Raw genomic sequence first — 23,191 nt, 5'->3', positions numbered from 1 at the left:
ACCTACTTTATCTCACAATTCACACATTCGTAGCAGTACTTTTAAGTAACACTCTGGTGTTCGTAAACAAATAAATCTAAGTTTCATTTAGTATTGTTTCAAAAAGTTCGTAGGTTCATATACCAATATCAGAATAGGGCCGTACCATTGGTGTTCGACATTAGTTATACAGTCAGATGAGCTTTACCGATTTCCCTGCACAGTGCGATTATATCGGCCGGTGGTACAGGCCGCTAATTTGTCACATTTAATTCATTAATTACTAAAATAAAGCCTAAAAATGAAATACGCGGTTGTTTTGGTGGTGCTATCAGTGTGCGTTCCTCTGGGTGAGTTATCTTTAAGGTCAGTCGGTATCATTCCCAAGTAACATTTTACTCCATTTAAGAGTTCAATAGTCGTTCACATGTACTCCACAAGCTGTGTATGTCAGCTGTATACGAGCTGTATAGCTTGCTATAATGCTTTTATAGAACCAGTTTGGGCACAAATTAGACAGCTTTAAGTTCACTAAGGCTGTACATTAGCAGTATAATAGCATTATAATAGCAGTTTAAGTAGTAACATCGTACTTAAGGCTGACTTACGGCACTATATGGGACGCAGTGTGAACCATACAACGTACGTGAGGACAATAAAGAGTAACAAGTGGCTAAATGCACAGCTTTCAAAGTTATAAAGTCCGACAAAAGTACTCCAATGCTACCTAAAGTTCACGTGTGTCTTAAATTATTTCCACATTTTAATATTAGTTTGGTATTTGTACGTGAGTGCCAAGAGGGAAACAACTCGGGCGGATAATCATTTATGCAAATAATAACACGGGTTTTAAATACTTAATAATGTTAATGCCATTGGGAATGCAACTTTATCGTGAAATGTATACATATTTACAGCTAAAATATTTACGCGCCTCTGTAAAAACGCGATATTCATTTTAAAATATTTAAAACTGGCTGAGAGGAAATCTACAATTTTCAGTTTTTGATATTGGATTGGCATTATAATTATATTACGGTAATTAATTATAACATGAAACCAAAACTCAATCGCTCTATCTGCGAATTTTGTGATAAATCTGCATTAATTTTGGAGATTTATTTGGTAAATATTTTAGGTTATGTAGAACAAAATGGTGGAAATGAAATACGGCTATGTGAACTGTTATAACTCCAATTTAATGCGGTGAGCGTATATTAGGTTCACATGTGTTCTGTTAGAATGCTGTTATCTATATGAAGTTCCACATTTGTACCACTACAGCGCTAATGTCTATAAATTTATTCTAATGTGAACTTATGTACAGCTTTAAGATGTACCTAGTTCAGGTCAATTGTGTATCTTTAATTCTTTCAAATACTGAAATTTTAGAGATCCGCAATAAAAATTATTAATGTCCGTTAAATCGCCTAGCCCAGGTACTAATAGTCAAGTATGAATACCTAAAGCATCAGACGGTAGTGTTCCCGGTTTAAATTCGTTTATTATGCTTGATAATTTATTCAAAGCGGAATGAGGAATACGATTTTCAATAGCCCATGTTCTTATTTTTTTTTGCGAAAGGTTAAATAATTGTCCAAATCAAAATGGTATTCACTATCACAAGAACTGCAATCATAACACTCTGATATCTGGTATATTTTGAAGGGAAATTTCAGGTTCAGGCATAATATTTTCCTCTGCATCATGTACAGAACCACCATGAACAACTAAAAACAGGCTTGGGGAAATGTGTAATAGAATATCACATTCACATTCGTGTTCAGCTTAAAGCAAATAAGAGTAGTACTTGTGGACAAATAAACTGCTATTGATGTTAATGGACAACACATATAGTCCTTTTAACAGCCTACAGTGTACATGCGAACCATTGAAACACTTTTGTACAGATAGTAAAAAAAGGTTATTTTAATTATCACAAACAAGTCCTACTACAGCTACTAGCTGTATAACAGTCTAAAACAAGTAAACATAACAGCCTTTGGCTTTATAAATGACCACGTGTGTTCTATTAAAATGCTAGCTCTATAACATCGTACAAGTAGGCCGTTAAACAGCGGTTGCCGTATCTCTACCCTCCTATAATGCTCTTAGTCAGATGGCTGACTAAAGGATAGTTGTTAGAGTATTATAACACCAACAATCGTATAAAAGTATAACTCTACACTAGTCTACACTCCTATAAGTCCCTTAGACAGGTATAGGTGTAATTAATTGCAATAATACAGCTTATACATCACGAGTGAACTGTACTAATGCTTTAAGTACACATTGGAACTAAATGTGAACTCTAAAATGGAGTAAAATGTTACTTGGGTTGCCATTAGGAGCGTCTATGTTAATTATTGGATATCATTGAAGACGACTGGATTCAATGTCATTTGTTTCAATGCAATAACAAAACTTTAAGCCAATAAAATTGTACATAATATTTATAACTCAAATTATGGAGTTTCAAATCATTGTTAATTTTTATTTAATAAACATTTAAGAAACACTTGACTAATGCCTCATTCTTCAATTAGGGATAAGAAAACTAGAAACCTTTCATATAGATAGCAGGTGACAATTTCATTTCGTTTTAGTCTACTCGTAGTTTGGTTAGGACATTATTGCAGACATAAATTTTTAACAGAACTGAAGGAAGTTTGTGGAACTTTATTATCTGAAAATAATTAATTAGTCCAATAGTTAAATGCTCTTGAGTTATCTAAGTAGCCCTTCCTCGCTGAATGGCAATACTAAGCCTGCAGCCAGCATCCTCGCCTCTTTGCCTCACGGACACACTTTCATTTTTGAGTAAAATAAGTATATTTTTATTTTGTTTAGAGTTAAGTTTGCAGTAGCCCTTCAGGTACCAGTGAATCGAGACACAATAGAAATCGGTGTCATGCGACCATTTAGATAATAAACCAGATTGCACTGTTTTTTACCTCACAACCCAGGTCTCTCGATCCGCTGCTACGAGTGCAACAGCGCCAACAACTCGATGTGCCTGGACCCCACCAGCTACGACCAGGAAACCCTCAACAAGTTCATCAAGATGACCAACTGCGCCAGCGGCGTCTTCTCGCCGGATAACCACCAGTTCTTCTGCAGGAAGATCGTGCAGACCAGTAGGTTTTTACTTATTATCTATCTATTTCAGCTAAAGGACGTCCACTACAGGACAAGGACTTCCACAAGGATAAAATTTCCACAACTGTCTTGCGCTGCCCGCATCAGGCGACCTCCATCAGATCGTCGGCATTATTTTATTTATTTATTTAACCTTTAGAACACATAGAAACAATGCTCTGTGCATTGCATTATTATGATTATTATACATTTATATTCGACACAACCTCTCTCTAGAACAAGTAGGGCAATCACGACAAATCTTGAACTACGTCAGATCTTTGTTTATTTTTAATCATCGCAAATCATAAAGCAACAGTGAACTCAATACAAGTTTTGGAGCCGGCTTCGAATTTCCGGACTACTTTCCTTTCATCATCATTATTTCAGCAATTGGACGTGCACTAATGATTGTAGGAGGCCTGAACACTTAATGATCGAGATTTTTCAATGGCTTGACGCTTAATTTAAACCAATTTAGTTACGCTCTCTATCTTACAGTTAGGGTTGGGGTCTTATAGGTACATCATCATCATTCATCATTTCAGCCATAGGACGTCCACTGCTGAACATAGGCCTCCCCTAATGCTTTCCACGTTGATCGATTGGTAGCAGCCTGCATCCAGCGCTTCCCTGCTACCTTTACGATGTCGTCAGTCCACCTTGTAGGTGGACGTCTCACGCTGCGTTTTCCGGTACGCGGCCTCCATTCCAGAACCTTGCTGCCTAGGTACATAGATTAACCTATTAAGAAACCATTACTGAAGTAGGTAGTTCTTTCATGTCACTTACACGTCGATCGCGTTGATTGATGGCATGGAAATATGAACTGGAAGTATGGAACTTGAAATAAACATTTTGATAACACAACTTGATAATGAGAATGTCATTCGGTCATTGTCAGATCATGTTTGTAGGTCAAGTTTGTATGTTTATGACTTTTACAATATGACTTACCTACATTAATATTTTTCTCGAGAGAGGTATAATTAAGACAGCGTTGTGTCCTTTCTTTAATTTGTTTAAAACCTAAAAGACAAAATTGTTAAAATGCAGTGGCGGATTTACAAATTTGCCGCTAGTAGGCCATTAAATTTTTGCCGCCCCTACCTACTGACTTTTGAAATTCAATACGTTAGTTTAATCCCGTTATTAGTATGATTGTGAACTTAATGATATTTCTGTCAGTTACTAGATTATTATTGCAACCCGCTATGTAATGAAGAGTTTAATGTTGACCTAAAAAAGCAGTATGTACTAATCCTAAGGTGGGCAAAGGCATGACTTAAAAATACCTGCACTATATGAACACAGACAAAATAATGTGTGGTCAGTAAACATTGTTTTTGGTAAATATTTTTTATTGGACTTAACAGTTTAAAAACAATACAAAAAATTTCTATTAAAATCTAACATGTTAACAATTCAGTTAATGGTGACAGACAATGAGATCAAATAAGTTTTACATTATTTTCTTGCGAGATTTTAAATTTGCAAAATCATTAATTATATCGACGTATATTAATTAAATATTTTTCATAAGTTCTGACTCTATGCACAAAAGAGATAAAGCATTAATAGGCCAGAAGAATTAGATTTTAAATCGGAAAAATTCCTACAAAACATTTTATTGCTTTAATGGCTTCATTGGTTGCCCATTAAGACTCTCCTAGGTTTTCGACTTCGACGGAGTTGTGCTTTAGTGGTGGGGGCCCCCGAAAGGGGCGCTTTTTAGGTTTTCCGGTTATACCGCGTAAAGGACTTACTCTATCGAAAAGTGGTCTTCCTGACGGTTGAAGGGCATTTAATCTTGCATTAAATAAGACCAGATTCATATGTTTTGGACAAACCGTTCTCGTGCAAATGTTCGGCAAAGTAGAAAATATGTGTATAATTAATGACCCTCTCCACGTCCAATGGCTCGTTACAAGGAAGAGGGGCAGCCACAGTAGGTAACACAGAGTCGTTCAGGTGAGTGCCAGGAAGAGGTGCAGCAACCGCAGTTAAGGAACGGCTGGGACGAACAAGGATAGGCGCATCCAGCTCGTAAGCCTTGATAGGGTTACACTGGTTGAGGCGCTCCTTTTCAAGACTTGGAAGCCTGCGGGTAACGAGCCATTGGACGTGGAGAGGGTCATTAATTATACACATATTTTATACTTTGCCGAACATTTGCACGAGAACGGTTTGTTCAAAACATATGAATTTGGTCTTATTTAATGCAGGATTAAATGCCCTTCAACCGTCAGGAAGACCACTTTTCGATAGGGTAAGTCCTTTACGCGGTATAACCGGAAAACCGAAAAAGCGCCTCTTTATTAAATTACATCGCCCAGGAGATTTCCTTGACGCTTACAACATTCGATCAACATACATCGAAATCTTGGAATGCGTTCGTCAGAATTACCTCGAAACCTATTTTAAATTTTTTGCCGAATGTTCAGCTTCAGATGCTGCATGGTTATTGGATTATAAAAGTATACTCTATTCCTAATGTAACACCACAAAAAATAATTTTCTGGAGTGAGATCAGGGCTTCCTGGTGACCTGGAGATGTCACCCCTGCCTGAAATTATTTTTTTGTGGGAACATGTCTCTTACCATCTAAATGCTCTCAGTTGAAGTGTGACACGTAGCCCCATCTTGATGAAACCAAGTGCTCCAACCTTGCAAATCTTGCAGCTTTGAAACCAAAAAGCTTTTCAGCCTACCAGTATAGCGCTCTCAAAAATTAATCATCCTTTCAATGCAACAAACCAATTAAGCAGTGGTGAAATCTCACTGCCTCTAAGAAGCGCTAATCTCATTCCAGCAGACTTCTTTTTGTGGGGTTACCTTATGAGCAGAGTACCTATACTCTAATAATTAATCCAAAAACTCTGCAGCATTCATCCATCCTGAATCCATTTTGAGGTAACTCTAACTCAGCGGTTCTCAGCGGTGTTCACGCGGCGCCTATAAACAGTGCAAAGGCGCGGCGACGCACAGTGGTCCCGATTTAATAAAACATGGACATTGATGCTAGAGGCACGAAAATTTTTTTGATGATTACTGCTATGATAACTAATAAGGCAAAAAAATATTACAATCCTACGACGTCTATTTCGTAGTAAAAAAAAATATATACATTTTTTTGTATGGAAGAAATTACGTTTCTGTAAATTTTTCGAAATTCTATAACGATGTCAAGATGCCTATCACACATGTTATAAAACAAGTGATTCTGAGTATTTCATGCGACGATACTTGTCACTTATCTCTGCGTACTTTTGAGTTATCGAGGGTTGAAAAATCGATTTTTTTATATTACATATTTCCACGAAAAATTGCCAGAATTACAATATGGTGTATAAGGGACACTTTTGATGACACATAACAACGACTCGCACTCGCGCGCACTCGTATGCATCAACTTTTACTAAAATAAAAAAAAATAAGGGAAATACTTAATACAAAGTTGTATGTATAGGTCCGCTGGCCGTCAAAAAGTAGCTTATACGAGAGGTTGCCCAATTTACAATATGTCCATCATTGATAACTCACACAAATATCGTCTCTCTCTGAAGGATAACAAGTTTTTTTTGTTTCCAGAAGCTCTTGATAGGATGGAAGCCCATAAATACTCTCTGAAGCGAGAATGAATCTCAAATTGCGATATTGCCATTTTGACAAATTACATGATGTAACTAGCGCTAACGTTTATCTTCAGGTAGACACAGTTTTAAGTTAAAAGATTGTCTACTATTTCATACTGTTCTTCGTTTTGGAACAGTTCTTTGATTATAGGTAGTCGCTAATTTCGTTTTGTTAGACTCTTTCAGTTTAGCACATAAAGCGTAAACTAATTCCTCCTCAGAATGATCTAAAAGTGTTAGAGAGCGCCTCTTCTTCTGCAGAAGAAGAATTTTGCATAAATCTTCAAAAGGTTTTTTATTTATACCAGAAGTCGATGGTTGCACATCTACTTCCGCAGTCTCATCAACTAGAGCGTCTTCCTCAGTATTAACGTTGTCTATGCATTGTGTTAACTCGGTAAAAAACATTGTTTAAATGTATATTTTTACAATTCTCTTTTTTTTTTGCCATATTAGTTATCATAGCAGTAACCATAAAAAAATTTTTCGTGCTTCTAGCATCAATGTCCATGTTTTATTAAATCGGGACCACCGTGCGACGGCGTGGCGCGGCGCGCGGCGCGCGCAGTGTGCAGGAGCGCTTACGAAAGTTTTCCAAAATGTTGATGTATGTTGACCGAATGTTGTAAACGTCAAGGGAATCACATGTACGATAAAATTTATAAAAGATAGTAAATTTTAAAATAAATTGCACTAAATTTCCTTTAAATTGCAATCGCTTAAGTTCTACAAAAATGTACAGTTTTCGTTTCCTTGAATATTCAAAAGTGAATTTTCTTCTGGGCTACCCTGTAAAACAATATACACGAAGTTGTGGAGAGATGGTGCTCGTGCTAGGCTCCGAAGATCCTGTGTTACTTAAGAGTTTTTTATTTTATTTTTATTGAAACGCTATTGGAATATTTTAAAATTCATGATCACATAAGTACCTAAGAATATATTACAGTGCGTTTATTAAACGTTTATTTATATATGGATTGTGTAGGTATACGTATAATTATATTTTTTTTCCTGTAAAAAAAATTTGCTAAATTTGCCGCCCCTCTAAATCTGCCGCCCTAGGCACTGGCCTACTTGGCCTATTGGTAAATCCGCCACTGTTAAAATGAAACGGTACTTAGCATCTATTGGCGCGGAAAGGTCGTGGTGATGGAAGGTTACCTAACCAGATAAATTCAGTTTTACCTGCAGGTAAAATCTAGATTAGTCCAGGTAGATTCTAAATTTTACATAACACTCATCTTTGAAATCTCCGCGCCTTTATCGACTGTTCAGAGTTAGTACGAGTAAGGAGTAAATTACACTAACCTAGTTTCTTTTTTGCAAAATAGCATCTCATCGTTATGCTATATTCATCTATTGCAATGAGCTATCTATCTATGAGCATCGTTACCTACAGTTTAACCACCAAAGACACCAAAATTAAAAAATATTGTAATTCATTTTCACTGAATACCTAAGCTATTATTAGCTTTTCTTTCTTTCTTTCAAATCATTCTATCGGCTTTTATCTAATACCCTTTTTGCTTCAGTTTTCCACAAACACCACGACTCGGAGGTGAGGGTAACCCGTGGCTGCGGCTGGGTACGTCACCACCGGGACTGCTACAAGGCTGACAACGAGGACCACCTGGAAACAGTCTGCCAGTGCTTCTCTGATGACTGCAATGCTGCCACCATTCCAGAACATAGCAAGTGGATTGCGTTTGCCTCAATAGGCATTATAGGGTTGAGGAGTCTGATGTGAACAATAAAGAGACGTAGCTAGACTGTCATTTGTTTTATTTTTCTTTTTTATCTCTTTGTTTTAAATATAGTGACTACCTGGCCAGTGCTATAACAGCGACTGAAGATGACTGGCACCGTGCATCGGCAAGTGGGTTATATTGTCATTTGTTTCATTGTTTTTTTTTCTTTGATTGGAATATAGGACCACCTGGAAACCATCTGCCAAAGTGCTTCTCTGATGATTGTAGGTAACTCAACTCAACTCCCTGGGTATAGCAAGTGGGTTTGCTCCCTTGAGTAGGTATAATAGGGTTGAGGAGTCTGATTTGAACAATAAAGAGTCGTAGCTAGACTGTCATTTGCTTTATTTTTCTTTTGTACCTCTTCGATTTTAAAAGTAGCGACTGACTGACAGTGAGTACCACACAATCTTCACCGTAGGTAGCAAGTGCTAGATTGTCATTTGTTTCATTGTTCTTTTTACTTCTTTCATTGGACATAATTTGAACATTAAAGAAATAGCTAGACTGTCATTTCTTTTTTACCTCTTTGTTTTGAATATAGCTGCCAGTATTATAACAGCAGCGACTGCAACACAGCTAGAATATCATAAAATATCATAAAGAGTAGGTTATATAGGTAGCTAGATTGTTTTACTGCTCCAATTCATCCTTCGATTGTAATGTAGCTACAATGTAGGATAGAAAAGTCCTCCTTCGCCATACATAGCTAGTTAAGAATTTTCAAATGATTGAGAAGTTTGATATGAACATCTAGACTAGAACTTCATTATTGTTCATTGTTCTCTATTGGGGTCACTCGCGAATGGCAAAGACAGTGGCGCCACGGTGAGCATGTGCGGTAGTAGGATTATCGTATTTGTACTGTGGCGCCGCCACCGTAGCACGTACTTAGTAAAGTATTAAAAACACTACAGTAAAAAAAAATATAATGTACCTATAATAACTTAAAAAGGAATATGAAATTTAATGGTTTTATTAATAAACTAGTTTTATTAATTATCACATTTAGCGACATCTATGAACGCTAAGGTAAACCCGTTGGTGTCGCTGAACAGTGTTGGTGCAGTAAAATTTCAATAGATGGCGCTTTTTATACTGTTGTGACATTGATAAAATTAAAGAATTTTATTAAATTGCATCCACATAGTGTTTCAAAGATTGGAATTACGGGATAAGATTAGTTTTAAATTCAAATTTTATTACAATTTAACACTTGGTTATTGAATACTATAGGAACAATGCCAGTACTTACAAAGACTAATATGTTCATTTTCTTCTGATGTTAAAGGGTAAATTATAATCTTAGTTATGAAATACAAAGAAAAAAGCGTTAAAAATATACCAATGCTTGAAAAATTCGAATTAATCTATATTCAAGGTATTAATATTAGAACTACACTGATAATTCGGCCGTTTTCGCCAAGTCAGGTTGGCCGAGTGGTCTAAGGCGCCAGATTTAAGCTCTGGTTCCCGAGAGGGAGCGTGGGTTCGAACCCCACACCTGACAAACGATTATTTTTTTATTTATTGTATGCGTTTTTACTTTTATAGCCGACTGCTGATAAATAATAACGTTTTTATAGTTATAAATACGCATTGGTTAAGAGAAAGAAAACTTGTTTTTAATTTTTTTGCACCATCAAAGGACAATGTTCGTTCTCCATACATTGTTCGCCGTTAGATCAACAGTGCCGAAATAATACTTTCTAGGTTCTAAATGACACAAATCTTTATGTAAGAACAATTATTCCTGGCGGACCAATTCTATAAACTTATTGATAGCAATATTGTTATCATAACCTCTTACTTACTAGTATTGTATTATATTATTTTATGCACATCGATTTGGGAGATGTCCTGTATTGTAGTTGTCGCAGCCAAATTGTATTATAATATTGGACGGGTTTTGGAAATAGCTCGGCGTTCCACTTTTATGATTTACTTACTTACATTTTGCACGTAAATAAATAACATGAATCCTATGTTTACTTTCCACTCTTGACATTTAACACGTGACTTACCAAACTAACTATCTCCATGGTTACCGTCTTAGTCTATGCATGACTAGGGATTGAACAACTTTTAATTGAATATTATTAACAATTCTCGATAATTATTATCGATTGAAAAATATTCGGTATTTGAATCGAAAGATATATTCAATTTTATCAATATCAAAATATTCAATTTTAATAATAAAATAAATATTATTTACTACCACCTATGAAATGTTCTAAAAATTGCCTGGAGCGCTCCCCTTAATCCTGGGTTTTCCCTTTCCAAGCTGAGAGGATATCATTTTGGTTCTATCGATACATTATAAAGGTACTTAATATTTGAAATGTATTACCAATTATTGTTATAAGCATTTTGAGCGATAAAACTTTCAATTCTATTAGAACTTTAGACATTTCTCTCACTTTAAGCGGCATTGGATTTTTCATCGAATTTTGAAACTGTAACAGTGGGTCTGGACAAAGTGCAAATTATAATCGCAAACCAGTCGAAAAGTGGTCGAAAAGTCCCTTTTTTGTATGGAGTTTTGACGGATTCGATTTTCGATTCGATCAAAAAGTGCGTTTTGTCTAGGGGGGCAGATATATTAAAGATGATCCCATATTGTTGTCATTGTCTATATCAGTGTTATGATCACAATTCTTTTTATTTTATTCATGACCTTCGACCAGTTGGACACATTAGATAGCTTCTTGTAGTATCGTGCAATATATTTTTAACTTTTAATTAAAATCTAGTCATACTGTAGCAATTTGGACGATTTATTTTATTTACAAGATCGGTATCTTATTGTCTATGATGACCGCAGTCAACATCACTATTACATGGATTCCTAACAATGAAGTACGGCATTGCCTTGTGCCGATTTTACATAGATTTTATCGACACAAATTATGGAACTTCATAGGATATGGAGCAGGCCACGCCCTAAAATGTCCGGATGTCGTCATAGTATTATGGAATACATATAAAATACTTTTATTATTTCATTTTTTAATCCTCAAGTGTCCGTTACAATCTAATTAATATTTAAGTATTCAAAAAGTAAGAGATTAATTTTGATACTTTACTGCTGTGCCCAGGAATCTAAGGCGGTTTCTGACAATGTCCTTTTAATATAAATTCAGCAGGAATTATAAATTAAAAGATGTTGGTGATATTTAAAAAAAATGTTGTAACTGGGAAGAAAGTCAAGTATTAACCCTTTATTCATAAATGACAGATATACGGGTACATATAAAATAATATAATTTTAATAGCTAACTATGTATGGTAAAATGTAATATGTACATTGCAGCTTCGCAATCGCTACATGCAATCGTAGTAAGTACATTCGACAGTTTTATTTTCTTCTTTTCGTTGCAAAATAACACCGATCTACCTACTTGAAATAAATTTTCATTTAAACTCATCCTTCATAAAAATAGTTACACGACATGTACTAAGCATAAATAAGAATTTCTTATAAAATATTATAGCACTATGCTGTGAGTATGTACGTAACCCTCACCAGCCCCCATGTTCACCCCAAAGCTATTATCGAGTGATGCTGGCCGAATTTCGACTCTATAGTATTATTTATAGAGCCATTGTCTGCATCCTGCGAGGGCTGTCGTCATCCCAGTTACCATTACCAAAGAAGATTTGACAATTTACTAAAATTTACACCAAAGTAGAACTGCTCTTACGAGATCGAATCAGGAATGAGGAGATCCGTAAACGAACTAAAGTCGCTGACATAGCCCAACGGATTAGCAAGCTGAAGTGACAAGGGGCAGGGCACACAGTACGCAGAACTGACGGCCGATGGGGCAGCAAGGTTCTAGAGTGGAGGCCGCGTATCGGAAAACGCAGCGTGGGACATCCACCCACAAGGTGGACCGACGCTGACGACATCATAAAGGTAGCAGGAAGGCGCTGGACGCAGGCTGCTACCAACCGGGCAACATGGAAAGCATTGGGGGTGGCCTATGTTCAGCAGTGGACGTCCTATGGCTGAGATCAAGAGCATAGACCTTCCATTCCATACTTCATTCCGTTATAAAGATTTTTTTTTCTAGACCACAAGAATGTTTAATAAAAAATGTTATGACGCGTTTCTGTGACGAGTTCGCACGGTAAAAATAATTCTTAGGCAGGATTTCCCCGCGTGGTCTGCGCGTGAACATTTTCAATGCTTTTATTAGGTAGGTATTCCGTTTGTCACTACTTAGTTCGATTTAATCTAGCTTTTTTTAAGGCTCGGCAGTTCGGCACCTCAAAAAGAAAAAAGGAACTCATTACTAGCCGTCTATCTGTCAAGACTAGTGAAGCTTCAACCACACCAACGCGCGCAGATCGCCATCGCCGGCGCGATCATAGGCCAATGACAGGTCATAGGTCACATGCGACTTTACACGATCTCTGTTTATCACATCGAATGACATTGACTATACCTGTACCATATTTTTTTACTACGTACTTTAACTTTATCTCAAGTTACCAGACGCGGCAGCCCTCCTGAAGGTCGTTAAAATGCACTATCTCCCCTTCCGCGTCTAGACTGCGAGGGGAACTCGTTTTGCTCGGATGAAACCGACCCCACTTTTTGCAATGTTTTGCCATTTTGCGAGCACACGGCTTCATAAAATGAGAATAATCCGCGTGAATCTAAAAATAAAATTGTGGAATACATATTTTTCAACCTAATATTATTTATACTGCACGATAGAATCTGTCTGTTCCAGAATCCAGTGGTATTTTTAACTGTTTAAAATCATATTTAAATTGATTGTTTGTGAACAAAAAATACTATTACCAGTTTGGAGACAAAATAGTGTAATAGTGATATTATAAGTAAGGTATTAGATATTTGGCAAATAATTATTTTGTGAAAAAATACTACGCATTTAAATAATTTACTTTTCTAGGTTCTCTATGATATGTACTTACTTGATTTGATTTGCGCAATACTGTTAAGTTATTACTACCTATTTTATTTTATGAATTATGATATTTAAAGAGACTTCTAAAACTTCTTTTTGAAAATAAAGAATAATTCACATAAATCCTTACTATGTATGTAGCACGTAGCACTAAGCCCTTTCCAGGGCACTTAGGCACTTCCCAAATATTATAGTTTACTCTACCACCGACTCATGCTAAAACAAGGACTTTCTGGAAGTTCTAAAAGAATTTGAAGCACTTTATTATTCACATTTTCCAAAAAATGGGCCACTAATTTGCGTATCCTGACAGAGATGGCAAACTCATTTTTATTATTTGTAGTTACTAAATTTAACAAACGTCAAAAATCTGTCAAACTAGATTAAAAATACCGGTTGTTGTTATATTTACGGTCAATGTAAGGTGGTGCACGGTGGTGCACCTCAGCCTTAATGTTTTCTTTTTTTTTAATGAAAACTTAAAATTTAACTGTGTCTAAGTACCTAATACATCCTACATTTAACGGAACTAGAACATTCGCCATCTAATCTGGGCCCAGACAACGGCCATGCGTCTCTGTTTACAAATATAAAGCGCTCAATGAAAACTGCGCAATTTGTTTGGTAAACATGCTCGGAAAATTACTCGAGTGTTCTCGAACTTATCGGCTTATCGACAATCCCCTTAATTGTCCTCAGATAAGGTTCTCTTTGCTGTAACAGCTGTGGTTCAGGCGCGCACACAAGGCTGGAGTGTGTGTGGTGGAAACGCACACATAGAGAGGTAACAGCTGATGGTTCATATTTATATTTTATTGTTTTGTTTTGATAACGAAAGAGCGAAAAAATAATGGGCGTAAAATATGCCAGATGAATCGAACGTAATAATATAGACAGATGTAGAGTCGCAAAAATAAATCTGCAAAAATTTTGAAATACTCGTATAGAGAACCCACGATACTTGTCTCAAGTTAGTAACATAATTTGAAGATTGCTATATTCGTTTGATAAATAAATGAAGAGATTGATAAGGATCAATTGTAGATAAATGAATTGCCAAGGAAGAAGAGACTCTGAGAGTAACTATAAGGTAATGTGCTTTAGGAGTATTTATCTAGCTTCTTTTTTTAAGAAATCATTCGAAAAAGCCACCTTGACTATACTTATAGTATATTTTATGTGCCGAACTAAAACACCAGCTACTGATGTGTGGGTTTGATTCTTTCTAGAGTCAAAAGTTAATGTAATGCGCACGAGTCATGGACGTTTAGCAGTAGTTATATAACTATATATTTAAGGATGTTTAATGAGTTCAATCACCATGTGCATGAATATGTGTGTCTTTTGACGCTATGACGACAATATACGTATAGGTCTTATTAGTTAGTCATCATTACATCATCAGCAACTTAGCGAACACCTTTTACCAGTCTGTTGTGATTGTGACGTCAGCATAAAAGCCTTCGTGAATCAGCTGTTCTCGGAACTTGAATGTACGTCACAACACCGCACGTGGCTGGAGGTCGACTGCGCCACATTCAGGCAAAAATATTGATCTCAGTCTATTTTTAGACCGTGACCGTTTGGAAGCCGAAATGGCGATTTGGAAGTGAAAATCTGAATTTTATGTGACTAGCTTTTGCCCGCGGTTTCTCCTGCGTGAATTCTGGTCTGTCCTGTCATTGAAATCGTTCGGGTCCCGTTATAAGAACCGGGATAAAAACTATCCTATGATTTTTCCTGGGTTGAGACCCAGATGGCTTGAGAGCCATCTCTATTGAAAAAGTAAATACAGACTTAAATAGGCTGAATTTCGCAAGAATTATTATTACCTATAAATAAACAAGTTATTCTTACGAACAAAATGTATTTATTGCGTCACTGGTAAGTACCTAGGTACTTATAATTTTTTTCCTGTTAACTGTTATGTGATAATGGGGTCACTACACTAGGTTAGTCATCCACCATCTGGTGACTGAATAAGTAATCATTTTAGTGTTTTGTGAAAACAGGCTTTCAAAAAGTGCTTTTACACGAATGTTAGGCAGGTATAATACGAATGTTCACCGAACAATGAACAAGAACCGATAGATGTTCAAAAACGCAATGTCCTGGGAATAAATATAACAAAATAACTTACTTGAAATTGTGTGCTCTACCTGGAAATCGAACCCAGGTAGAAAAAGGACAACATTCCTATACCACCTCCTCAAAAATAACAATTACCTATTATGGAACGAATACAATGTACATATTTAGAAAGAAGGTTTTAAACCTTTGTTTGTCACCTGTCATCCGCTTTGCAATGGAGGGAAGTCGAACCTTAATTTCGAACTCCTCCTATGTTCTCTGATTAATTTCGTTGCGGGTCCAATGACAGTTTAATATTCCCCCGGGACAAACTTGACCATCATAGGTTGGATTTTTGTGGCGGTCAAGCTGTAGATCCTGGATAGGTACACAGGAGTTGCAGTGGTGGGAACGAGAGGTGGGAATAGTCCCGTACATATTTAGAAATTAGAGTAGCTCTTAAAGGGATCCTTTACATTTCGCATATTTTTCTAACTTTGTGTATTAGAAGCATGTACCGAAATAAAGCCTAAAAGAGTCTAAGCTTGTTTACGTTACAGGCAGCTATCTAAATATAACCGAAAAATAATAATAGTGGTGAAATGAATGCTATTGACAACGCCACTCTTGTAGCGGAGTTTTGGGCTGACACTGAATACTTATAGATTTGTTGTCGACACGACAAGAAAAAGAATAATAGTGGTAAAAGAAAAGCCAAAAGAACTCCTAACCTTCACAAATTTTCCAAGAAGTAAGTAGGTAACACCTTCAATCCATTAAATTAATGTAGAGTCTACATTTTACACATAAAGACGACTCGACACGCGAACTGGCGATTCTCCTAATGGAAAATGGTTATAAAAGAAAACTTCTAGATAATTGAAGGACAAAGTTGTCTAGAGCAGGTTTTGGAGACAACAACATTGATGGAAAAAGTCTTCCAAATACTTCACCGCTCTACATTTTGCAGTGTAGGTAGAAGCTTTACAAGATTTTATTTTTATTATCGAATATCTACTTATCAGCACGATTTTAAATCTTAATCTGGGAATAAAACCAAAGCCTTATCAAAATATGTAGATTTCCGAAGCATCTACAGATAAGTGTTGCATTGTGTTATGAAGGTAGGATGTTCAACAAACAAAAATAACAACCTGCCATCTTATCTTTTCTACATGTGATATGGTTTATCTTGAATAACCTAGGTACACAAGACAGCACATTAGATTATTTATGTTGCAAAATCGACCCAATTACAACTACGTATATGCCACATAAAAAAGCCTGACGTACCATCGTCTGTACTTTGGCAAAACATTAGGTCTAATACTTACTTTTACTTTGATATCCTCTCACACCCATCTCCTAAGACACCATGGTCCAGAAATGTGGATGGAATTATGTCTGATTCATGACAGGAAATTCCAGAGATAAATACTCCCAGGCTCTACAAAAGAATTCCTGGGATATGCCTATCTCAAACGGAACTGAGACGCCCGACCAATGTCAGTCACGTGTCGATGTTGCACTCGTTTCACATCACATGTCACCCTCACAAGCTAAAGGTTAATCTCAGCTATTCACAAATGGACAAATTGTGACAACAGCGTGTTTTCAACGCACACACGCGTACTTTGTTTTGACGCATCACCCACACAGCTGGGCCGTTTACAGGCATCACGTTTACACACACACAGGGAAACCTTGGCTCGCGTGCCGCGCACACGAGGCTAGGATCGTCCGATGACGCGAGAGGGGGCTGAGGAAGGCAAACGAGAGGGGGGACAGGATGGGCACTCTATATAGCGGGCGCGGACGCACGACCAATCAGTTTCGTTTCCAACGTAAACACAGACTTTCCTAAGAGGACAACCTAGAGACTTCGTTCGGCCTAGGCCAAGGAAATGGGTACGTTCACCTTTGATTGATCATCAACTATCTGTCTCATCCTTCAAATTTTCAGTCGTCTCATTTCTGTAAAGTATCATTCTTAATTTTTATCAAACTTTGGAAATCATTGTCATTTGCCGGCTCCTTTATCGATACTAAAACAATATGTACAGGTTGTGGTTTTCTTTTGTCTTCTCTGTTGTCTGAAGATGCAGTGTCTTATGCGATCTCTCAGTTACAGCCCGTCGATGTTCAACTCAGCAGTATGACGTCATCATTGCGGAAAATTATGCGCAATACGGTTTTCTAATAAATTCCTGAAATAATTTACAGCTTGCCAAATTATTTACCCGAATTGACTTTCTACTTTTTAAAACCTGAGTTGAACAAAGTTGCACAGAGCAACTGAAACATCAATCTGTTTGTGAATAAAATTGAAATAACAACAAACACTTGTGTTATTTACCAATCAACCTGTACACGCAGTATCATTATCAGTAGTTATTCAATGTTGCGACATAGCAACACGATATAAAAAATGCACAACATAATTCAATAATGCCTATATCAACAACTACTCTACCAAGGTTTATTCGCAAGTACGAGTTACTTTATTCACCTAGATTTTTGATACTGCAGACTGACTGACTCTACGTTAGTTCTTTACATTCAGTCAATAAGTGCGCTCATTATTTTTTGTTTTATCGTTCACTGATACTGACCATCACAATCAAATTACTTTTCTCAGTACACTGATTATGTCAATTACCATTATCAATTTATTATTTAAAAAGTAATTGATAGTATGCTGATTGATAAGATATAGGTAATAATTGACACTGTCTCTTGGACGAATTAACACTGTCTCAATTTGGCTTTGCCCGATTAAACAATTTCCAAAATTGAAGTGAGGTTGAGTTTTTTCACTCAATGTAATTACCATAGAGTTCCCATAGTGCTATATACATAGACACCATCTGTTGTCTAGGACAATATCTAGTTAAGCGCAATTTTCTAGCCAGCTCAAATGGTTGGCCTAGAAGTATTATGCAATAGGGTAGGGGGTGGTAGACCATCGATCGGTGTCCTATGACTCACCTGAGACCTTGACTGGCACTTTGTAATGCCGCAGCGTTATCGGTAGTGCAAAAACCTATTAGGTACTAGCTTTTGCCCGCGGTTTCGTCCGCCTAAAATTCAGTTTGTCATTGAAAGACTTACTTACTTGATACTTATTGTTGCAATTTGGGCAATAAACTCAATATCGTTATAAATTACTGTAAAGTTTCATAAAAATCCCTTCAGTAGTTTTTGCGTAAAAGAGTAACAAACATCCATCCATGCATCCATTCTCATCTTTTTCACCTTTACATTACATTAGTAGTAGCATGGGATAGGAAGTACATAGGATAGGAATTCAAGAGTTGCGACGGAATAGACACATAATACCTACGGGAAAAGTGGATTAGTAAACTTCAGTTACTATGGAAAAGTAATTAGGGCCGTAACCAGGCAACGAAGGGGTATTGAACGCAAATCCAGGGCCTATTGTTGGGTGGCATTCATTTTCTTGATCCTTCAGCCAACTGCGTAAATAAATATAACCTCTACATTATGTGAGAATATTATAAATTGCTCCAATTTTATATGACCTGAATCTACGAGTACCATCAAACATCAAGTTTATCTAACAAATGTAGAGCATGCGGCACTCGTATTTAGTTCGAATCTAATTAATTACCAACATAATTAAACTATATACCTACTTACCTCTTTGAATACGAATAAATTACGCAAAGTAATTTAGTTACATTGGTCACGTAAGGACACAAGTTAAATTAGTAATTGTAGAGCCCCTTTATAATATTTTTAATTGATTCTGACGTAAATAATACAATGATAAAAGCCATGAAACTTTCCCAGTATCTGAATGGGGAAATTACCAACATTCAATGAGATGCCTTACATTGTGACGTCAGTACATAATTACACATAACTAATCATAATACTTAAGAACAATAGCGAGTAATAATCGTAATGCAATTTTACTCGTAGACGTTATGTATTTATCCCGAGATACCTATTCAATTTTAATTACGGTCTCATGATGGTAATATGCACAATGCTAATTACCATGTTGATTTTAACTCTAATACTCGATCATTATCCTAATTTTGTAAACTTAAGGAAGGATAAAGGGGTACAATCGTACAATATTCAATAGACAGTATTCAAATTCAAATTCATTTATTTCTTTGTACCTAGTTGTTAACAATAGAAAGATGTTAAAACAAGATAAAATAAGCGGTGTTAACATTTCTTCGTATTATCTGCAGTTATTTACAATTCTAAATAATTGACAACGACAACAAATGTATGTACCTAATTGCTTCAGTTTATTTTTCAATTCCATTTTTACGAGACTTTGTGTTCATAAATAAATTAAATTGTAATCACGAATTCAGGGTCTACTGTTACGAAACGTCGGAAACTCATTAGGTCGTTCTCATTTTCTTTTATTACTTATGATTTATTACTTATTATCTCAACTAGAGTTTGCAACAACTAACGTATTTTCCTTCTTTCCAGATATGATAAACATAAAACCGTTAAGTAAGGACGAGTGGTCTCCCGATGCGCCGGTCGGCGTGGAGGCCACAGGGGCAGCGGGGCGCCTGGCAGGCCCCGCCACCGCTTCCACCTCCTCGGAGGAGCGCGCCCTGCGCCGCGTCATGGGGCGCTGGGGCACCGAGTGGTTGAGCTGACTCGGCTCGGGCGTCCCCACTCCGGGGCCCCAGTGGCCCCTCGACCACCCCCTGCCGCCCCCGCGGTGGGGTGGGCCCCGCCCGGCTTTGCACCTCACCCTCCAGCAATACGAGGAGATGGTCGCGAAAGCCGAGGCGCTGTTGAGCCGTCTCGTCGTCTCAGAGAACTACGACTCCGTCAACAACTTCCTCAGTCTGTATGATTCGTACATGGCAGCTCCGGACGAAGACCTGAAGACGTTCTTCCCTAAGTACAACCCGCCGATCCGCGCCCACAAGCACACCTGTGTGGGCCTGGCCATGGAAGTGATGAAGCGTCTTAAAGTCCTGGAGCAGGATTACCCCGGCATCACCAAAGCAATGATGCTGGTGTCCTGTGACGAGAATATTGGAGATCTGATGGACTATACAACGTCGTTCCCAGGCCCTCAGGGTTTCTTGATCGAGACAGAGAAAGATCATGTCATGCTGGCGATTCACGTGAGAGTCGGAGGTCGAGCTGGTGTTTTCTTGTCGGATTTGGGCTACCACATCTCCCGAGTCGTCACGGTGATGGCTGACCGCTGTTACCCGCATACGGGTAGGTATCTTTTTGAAGAAATGTTTACTATTACAAATGTTTCGGCCTGATACTAATGTATTTTGTGTTTTTACAGGTTGGTTCACCCAATCCGACGAGCCGCATTGCCGCAAGGAGTACAACTACCAGTTCAACCCTCAGAACAGCAACTACGTGGAGTGGCACGAGCGAGAGACCAGAGGCAAGACCGTGAAGGAGCGGTTGTCGCTGGTCTACGTGGCCAAGGCCTACCTCACGGCTGTCAGCGTCACGGAGAAAAGGAATTTGATCTGGGACTTGAGGTTAGTATATTTAGTATTTGTTAATTTACCAAGTATTTGGGAATGAGAGTACCTACCTACTTTTTCTTAATACAAAAAACTAAAAAGAAAAGGACAGTCAATAAAGATGCAATTCTTTTTACAGGAGTCTACTGGCAAGGGACCCCAAAGGTCACCTGCAGGCCGGTATCTACTTCTACATCAAGCCGAAGGACCAGCAGTTCACCATGTTCTTCAACAGCAACAGCGGAAAGCAGAGGAAGAAGCTCAAGTTTGAAACCTTCTTGGAGCTTCAGAAGGTAATTAGGCCACCATTTTCATCATTTTATCATAAGTTCTTGGGGTTTACCAATGTATATTTATTCCCTAAAAAGGAAAAAACGTGATGCAAATCAGAAATATAAGTATTTAGAAGGTATCTTTGGCTTGAACTTGGCTTTTAGCACAAATAGCGCTCATTGAAGAAAACTGGAAGCTAAATATAGGCATTACTGACGTCATCCGCATCCCATATTTCCATAGATTGGAAGATAGCCAATGCAACGGCATATCTCAAATATTATGTTGCCAAAAATGTGTCTGGATAAAATGTATTTAAAACTTTCACTGAAGACGCATTCCTATTGGAATTTAATGCTCTTCTGAAAACGGAAATTAGCTGAAATATGAGTTAAACCTCATATTCATATTTAGTTACAATTTATTACAAGTTCAGCTTTTCAGCTTAAAAGCTGAACTTGTAATAAATTGTAACTAATACAGGAATCTTAGCAGTACCATACTTTTTTAAAGAAGAACTTCCTAACTTTACTATTGGCAAATTCCGTTCCGTGTTACACTCTTACATCTTATTTATTTTAAAAGGTCTTACTTTGTAGCCATTGGTGATATGCTCACATTATGTGGATACTCATAGTATCGTAATCCTGTGCAAAATTAGATCAACCTTTTCTAAGACGGCATCAAGCATGATAGATGTATAGGCGATTAAAGTTGTTGCTGATGCAAATTGTGCTTTAACTCCTACTCCTTAACTTCCAGATTCCCGACGAAGTAGTAGACGAAGTGGAACAGTGCAACGACCAACTGCACTTAAGGGATGGTGAGCTTCTGTCAATCTTGAACCGGCTGGCGAACATCATGGCCGACCAGGAGTACGTCGCAGAACACCTGGAGATCAACGAGAAAGTCGTCCAGCTGTCAGCGGCAGCCTAAACTGGCCGAAAACAACGCTTGTAGATTAAAAACTTAAAGCACGCATCCTTCTTGTTATATATTTTTTTAATCTTTTTTATTTTTTCATAATATGACCAGTGTTTTGTAACTTCTTCTTCTTGTTTCTCGTATTTGTTCGTAGCCAGTGTTATAATTTGAAAAACTTATCATGTATTTTTATTAGCGAAGAGTTTAGATGTATTTATGTTCCCATGAACATTTAAAACAAAATTGAGGTAATTTAAAGAGTTTAGTTAGATCTAAGCTATCTAGATGTTTTGTATTAAACTAGTACACATTTAGAACATCCTTTAATCGACAAAAAATACTTGTAGAGCTAGGTATTTTTCGTAGCACGCATTGTATAACTCTGTACCATTTAGGTTATTATAGTATTGTCAGCTAAGTAAAATGTACATCTTAGGGAAATATTTTTGTTATGATCTTATTTTTTGGTATATTATTTTGTTTTATGACTACTTTTGAGTAAGTTTTGATTGAATATTATGTATTTCTTTCTTATGCATGCTAGTTTGCTTAGAATCACGTAGACGTAGACTTGTAGGCGAAGTAGTTTGTAGAAAGGCTCTGAGATTCGATTCGAGAAACGGCTCAACGGGGAAATAAATAAAATCAAAAAATTACCTCAATTGTTTTATTATAGAAATACCTACCTAAATAGTACAAAATAAGAAGATTGTAGTAGACAAGTCACACATCCAGACGTTCAAATAAACTTGCTGTGATGTGACAACATCCGAAACATACTTGGAATTATGCAGAATGGGATATAAGGGATGAAGTACCCAATAACAATTAAGAATATAGCAATTTCTTTTTTGAATAAGTTGATTGAAGCCTGCAATGTGATTTTACCCTATGCGTGTCCCATCTGGGAGTTGAAACCAGAACCTCCTTGCAACAAAATATGGAAGTGGCAATATGCATGCGCAAAAAAATTCTCATCT

General features: G+C 37.1%; 2 protein-coding genes and 1 non-coding gene across 7 annotated transcripts; all 3 read left to right on the top strand.

The window, feature by feature from the left end:
- Positions 1 to 34: 34 nt before the first annotated feature.
- Positions 35 to 8,527, top strand: LOC135078537 (uncharacterized). The gene is made up of 3 exons (XM_063973075.1): positions 35 to 329; positions 2,946 to 3,116; positions 8,285 to 8,527. Exons 1-3 carry the CDS (start codon positions 281 to 283, stop codon positions 8,497 to 8,499), a joined length of 435 nt encoding a protein of 144 aa, XP_063829145.1. The 5' UTR covers positions 35 to 280; the 3' UTR covers positions 8,500 to 8,527.
- A 1,399-nt stretch (positions 8,528 to 9,926) lies between these two features.
- On the top strand, positions 9,927 to 10,010 carry Trnal-uaa (transfer RNA leucine (anticodon UAA)). Its single transcript has one exon. It is a non-coding gene; the product is annotated as a tRNA-Leu (tRNA).
- Positions 10,011 to 17,312: 7,302 nt separating this feature from the next.
- LOC135078988 (uncharacterized) lies at positions 17,313 to 22,867 on the top strand. 5 transcript variants are annotated; one of them, XM_063973600.1, is made up of 5 exons: positions 17,313 to 17,421; positions 20,386 to 20,748; positions 20,825 to 21,029; positions 21,154 to 21,307; positions 22,050 to 22,867. In XM_063973600.1, exons 1-5 carry the CDS (start codon positions 17,418 to 17,420, stop codon positions 22,221 to 22,223), a joined length of 900 nt encoding a protein of 299 aa, XP_063829670.1. In that variant the 5' UTR covers positions 17,313 to 17,417; the 3' UTR covers positions 22,224 to 22,867. The 5 variants fall into 5 exon arrangements, with proteins under 5 accessions (XP_063829670.1, XP_063829668.1, XP_063829666.1 ...); XM_063973598.1 differs by having other exon boundaries at positions 17,316 to 17,421; positions 20,363 to 20,748; XM_063973596.1 differs by having other exon boundaries at positions 17,316 to 17,421; positions 19,993 to 20,748.
- Positions 22,868 to 23,191: the final 324 nt, after the last annotated feature.

Source organism: Ostrinia nubilalis, chromosome 15 (genome assembly GCF_963855985.1).
Source record: "Ostrinia nubilalis chromosome 15, ilOstNubi1.1, whole genome shotgun sequence".
NCBI classification, from domain to species: domain Eukaryota; kingdom Metazoa; phylum Arthropoda; class Insecta; order Lepidoptera; family Crambidae; genus Ostrinia; species Ostrinia nubilalis.
Note: the sequence above shows the minus strand (reverse complement) of the source record. Positions and strands in the feature narration are given on the sequence as shown.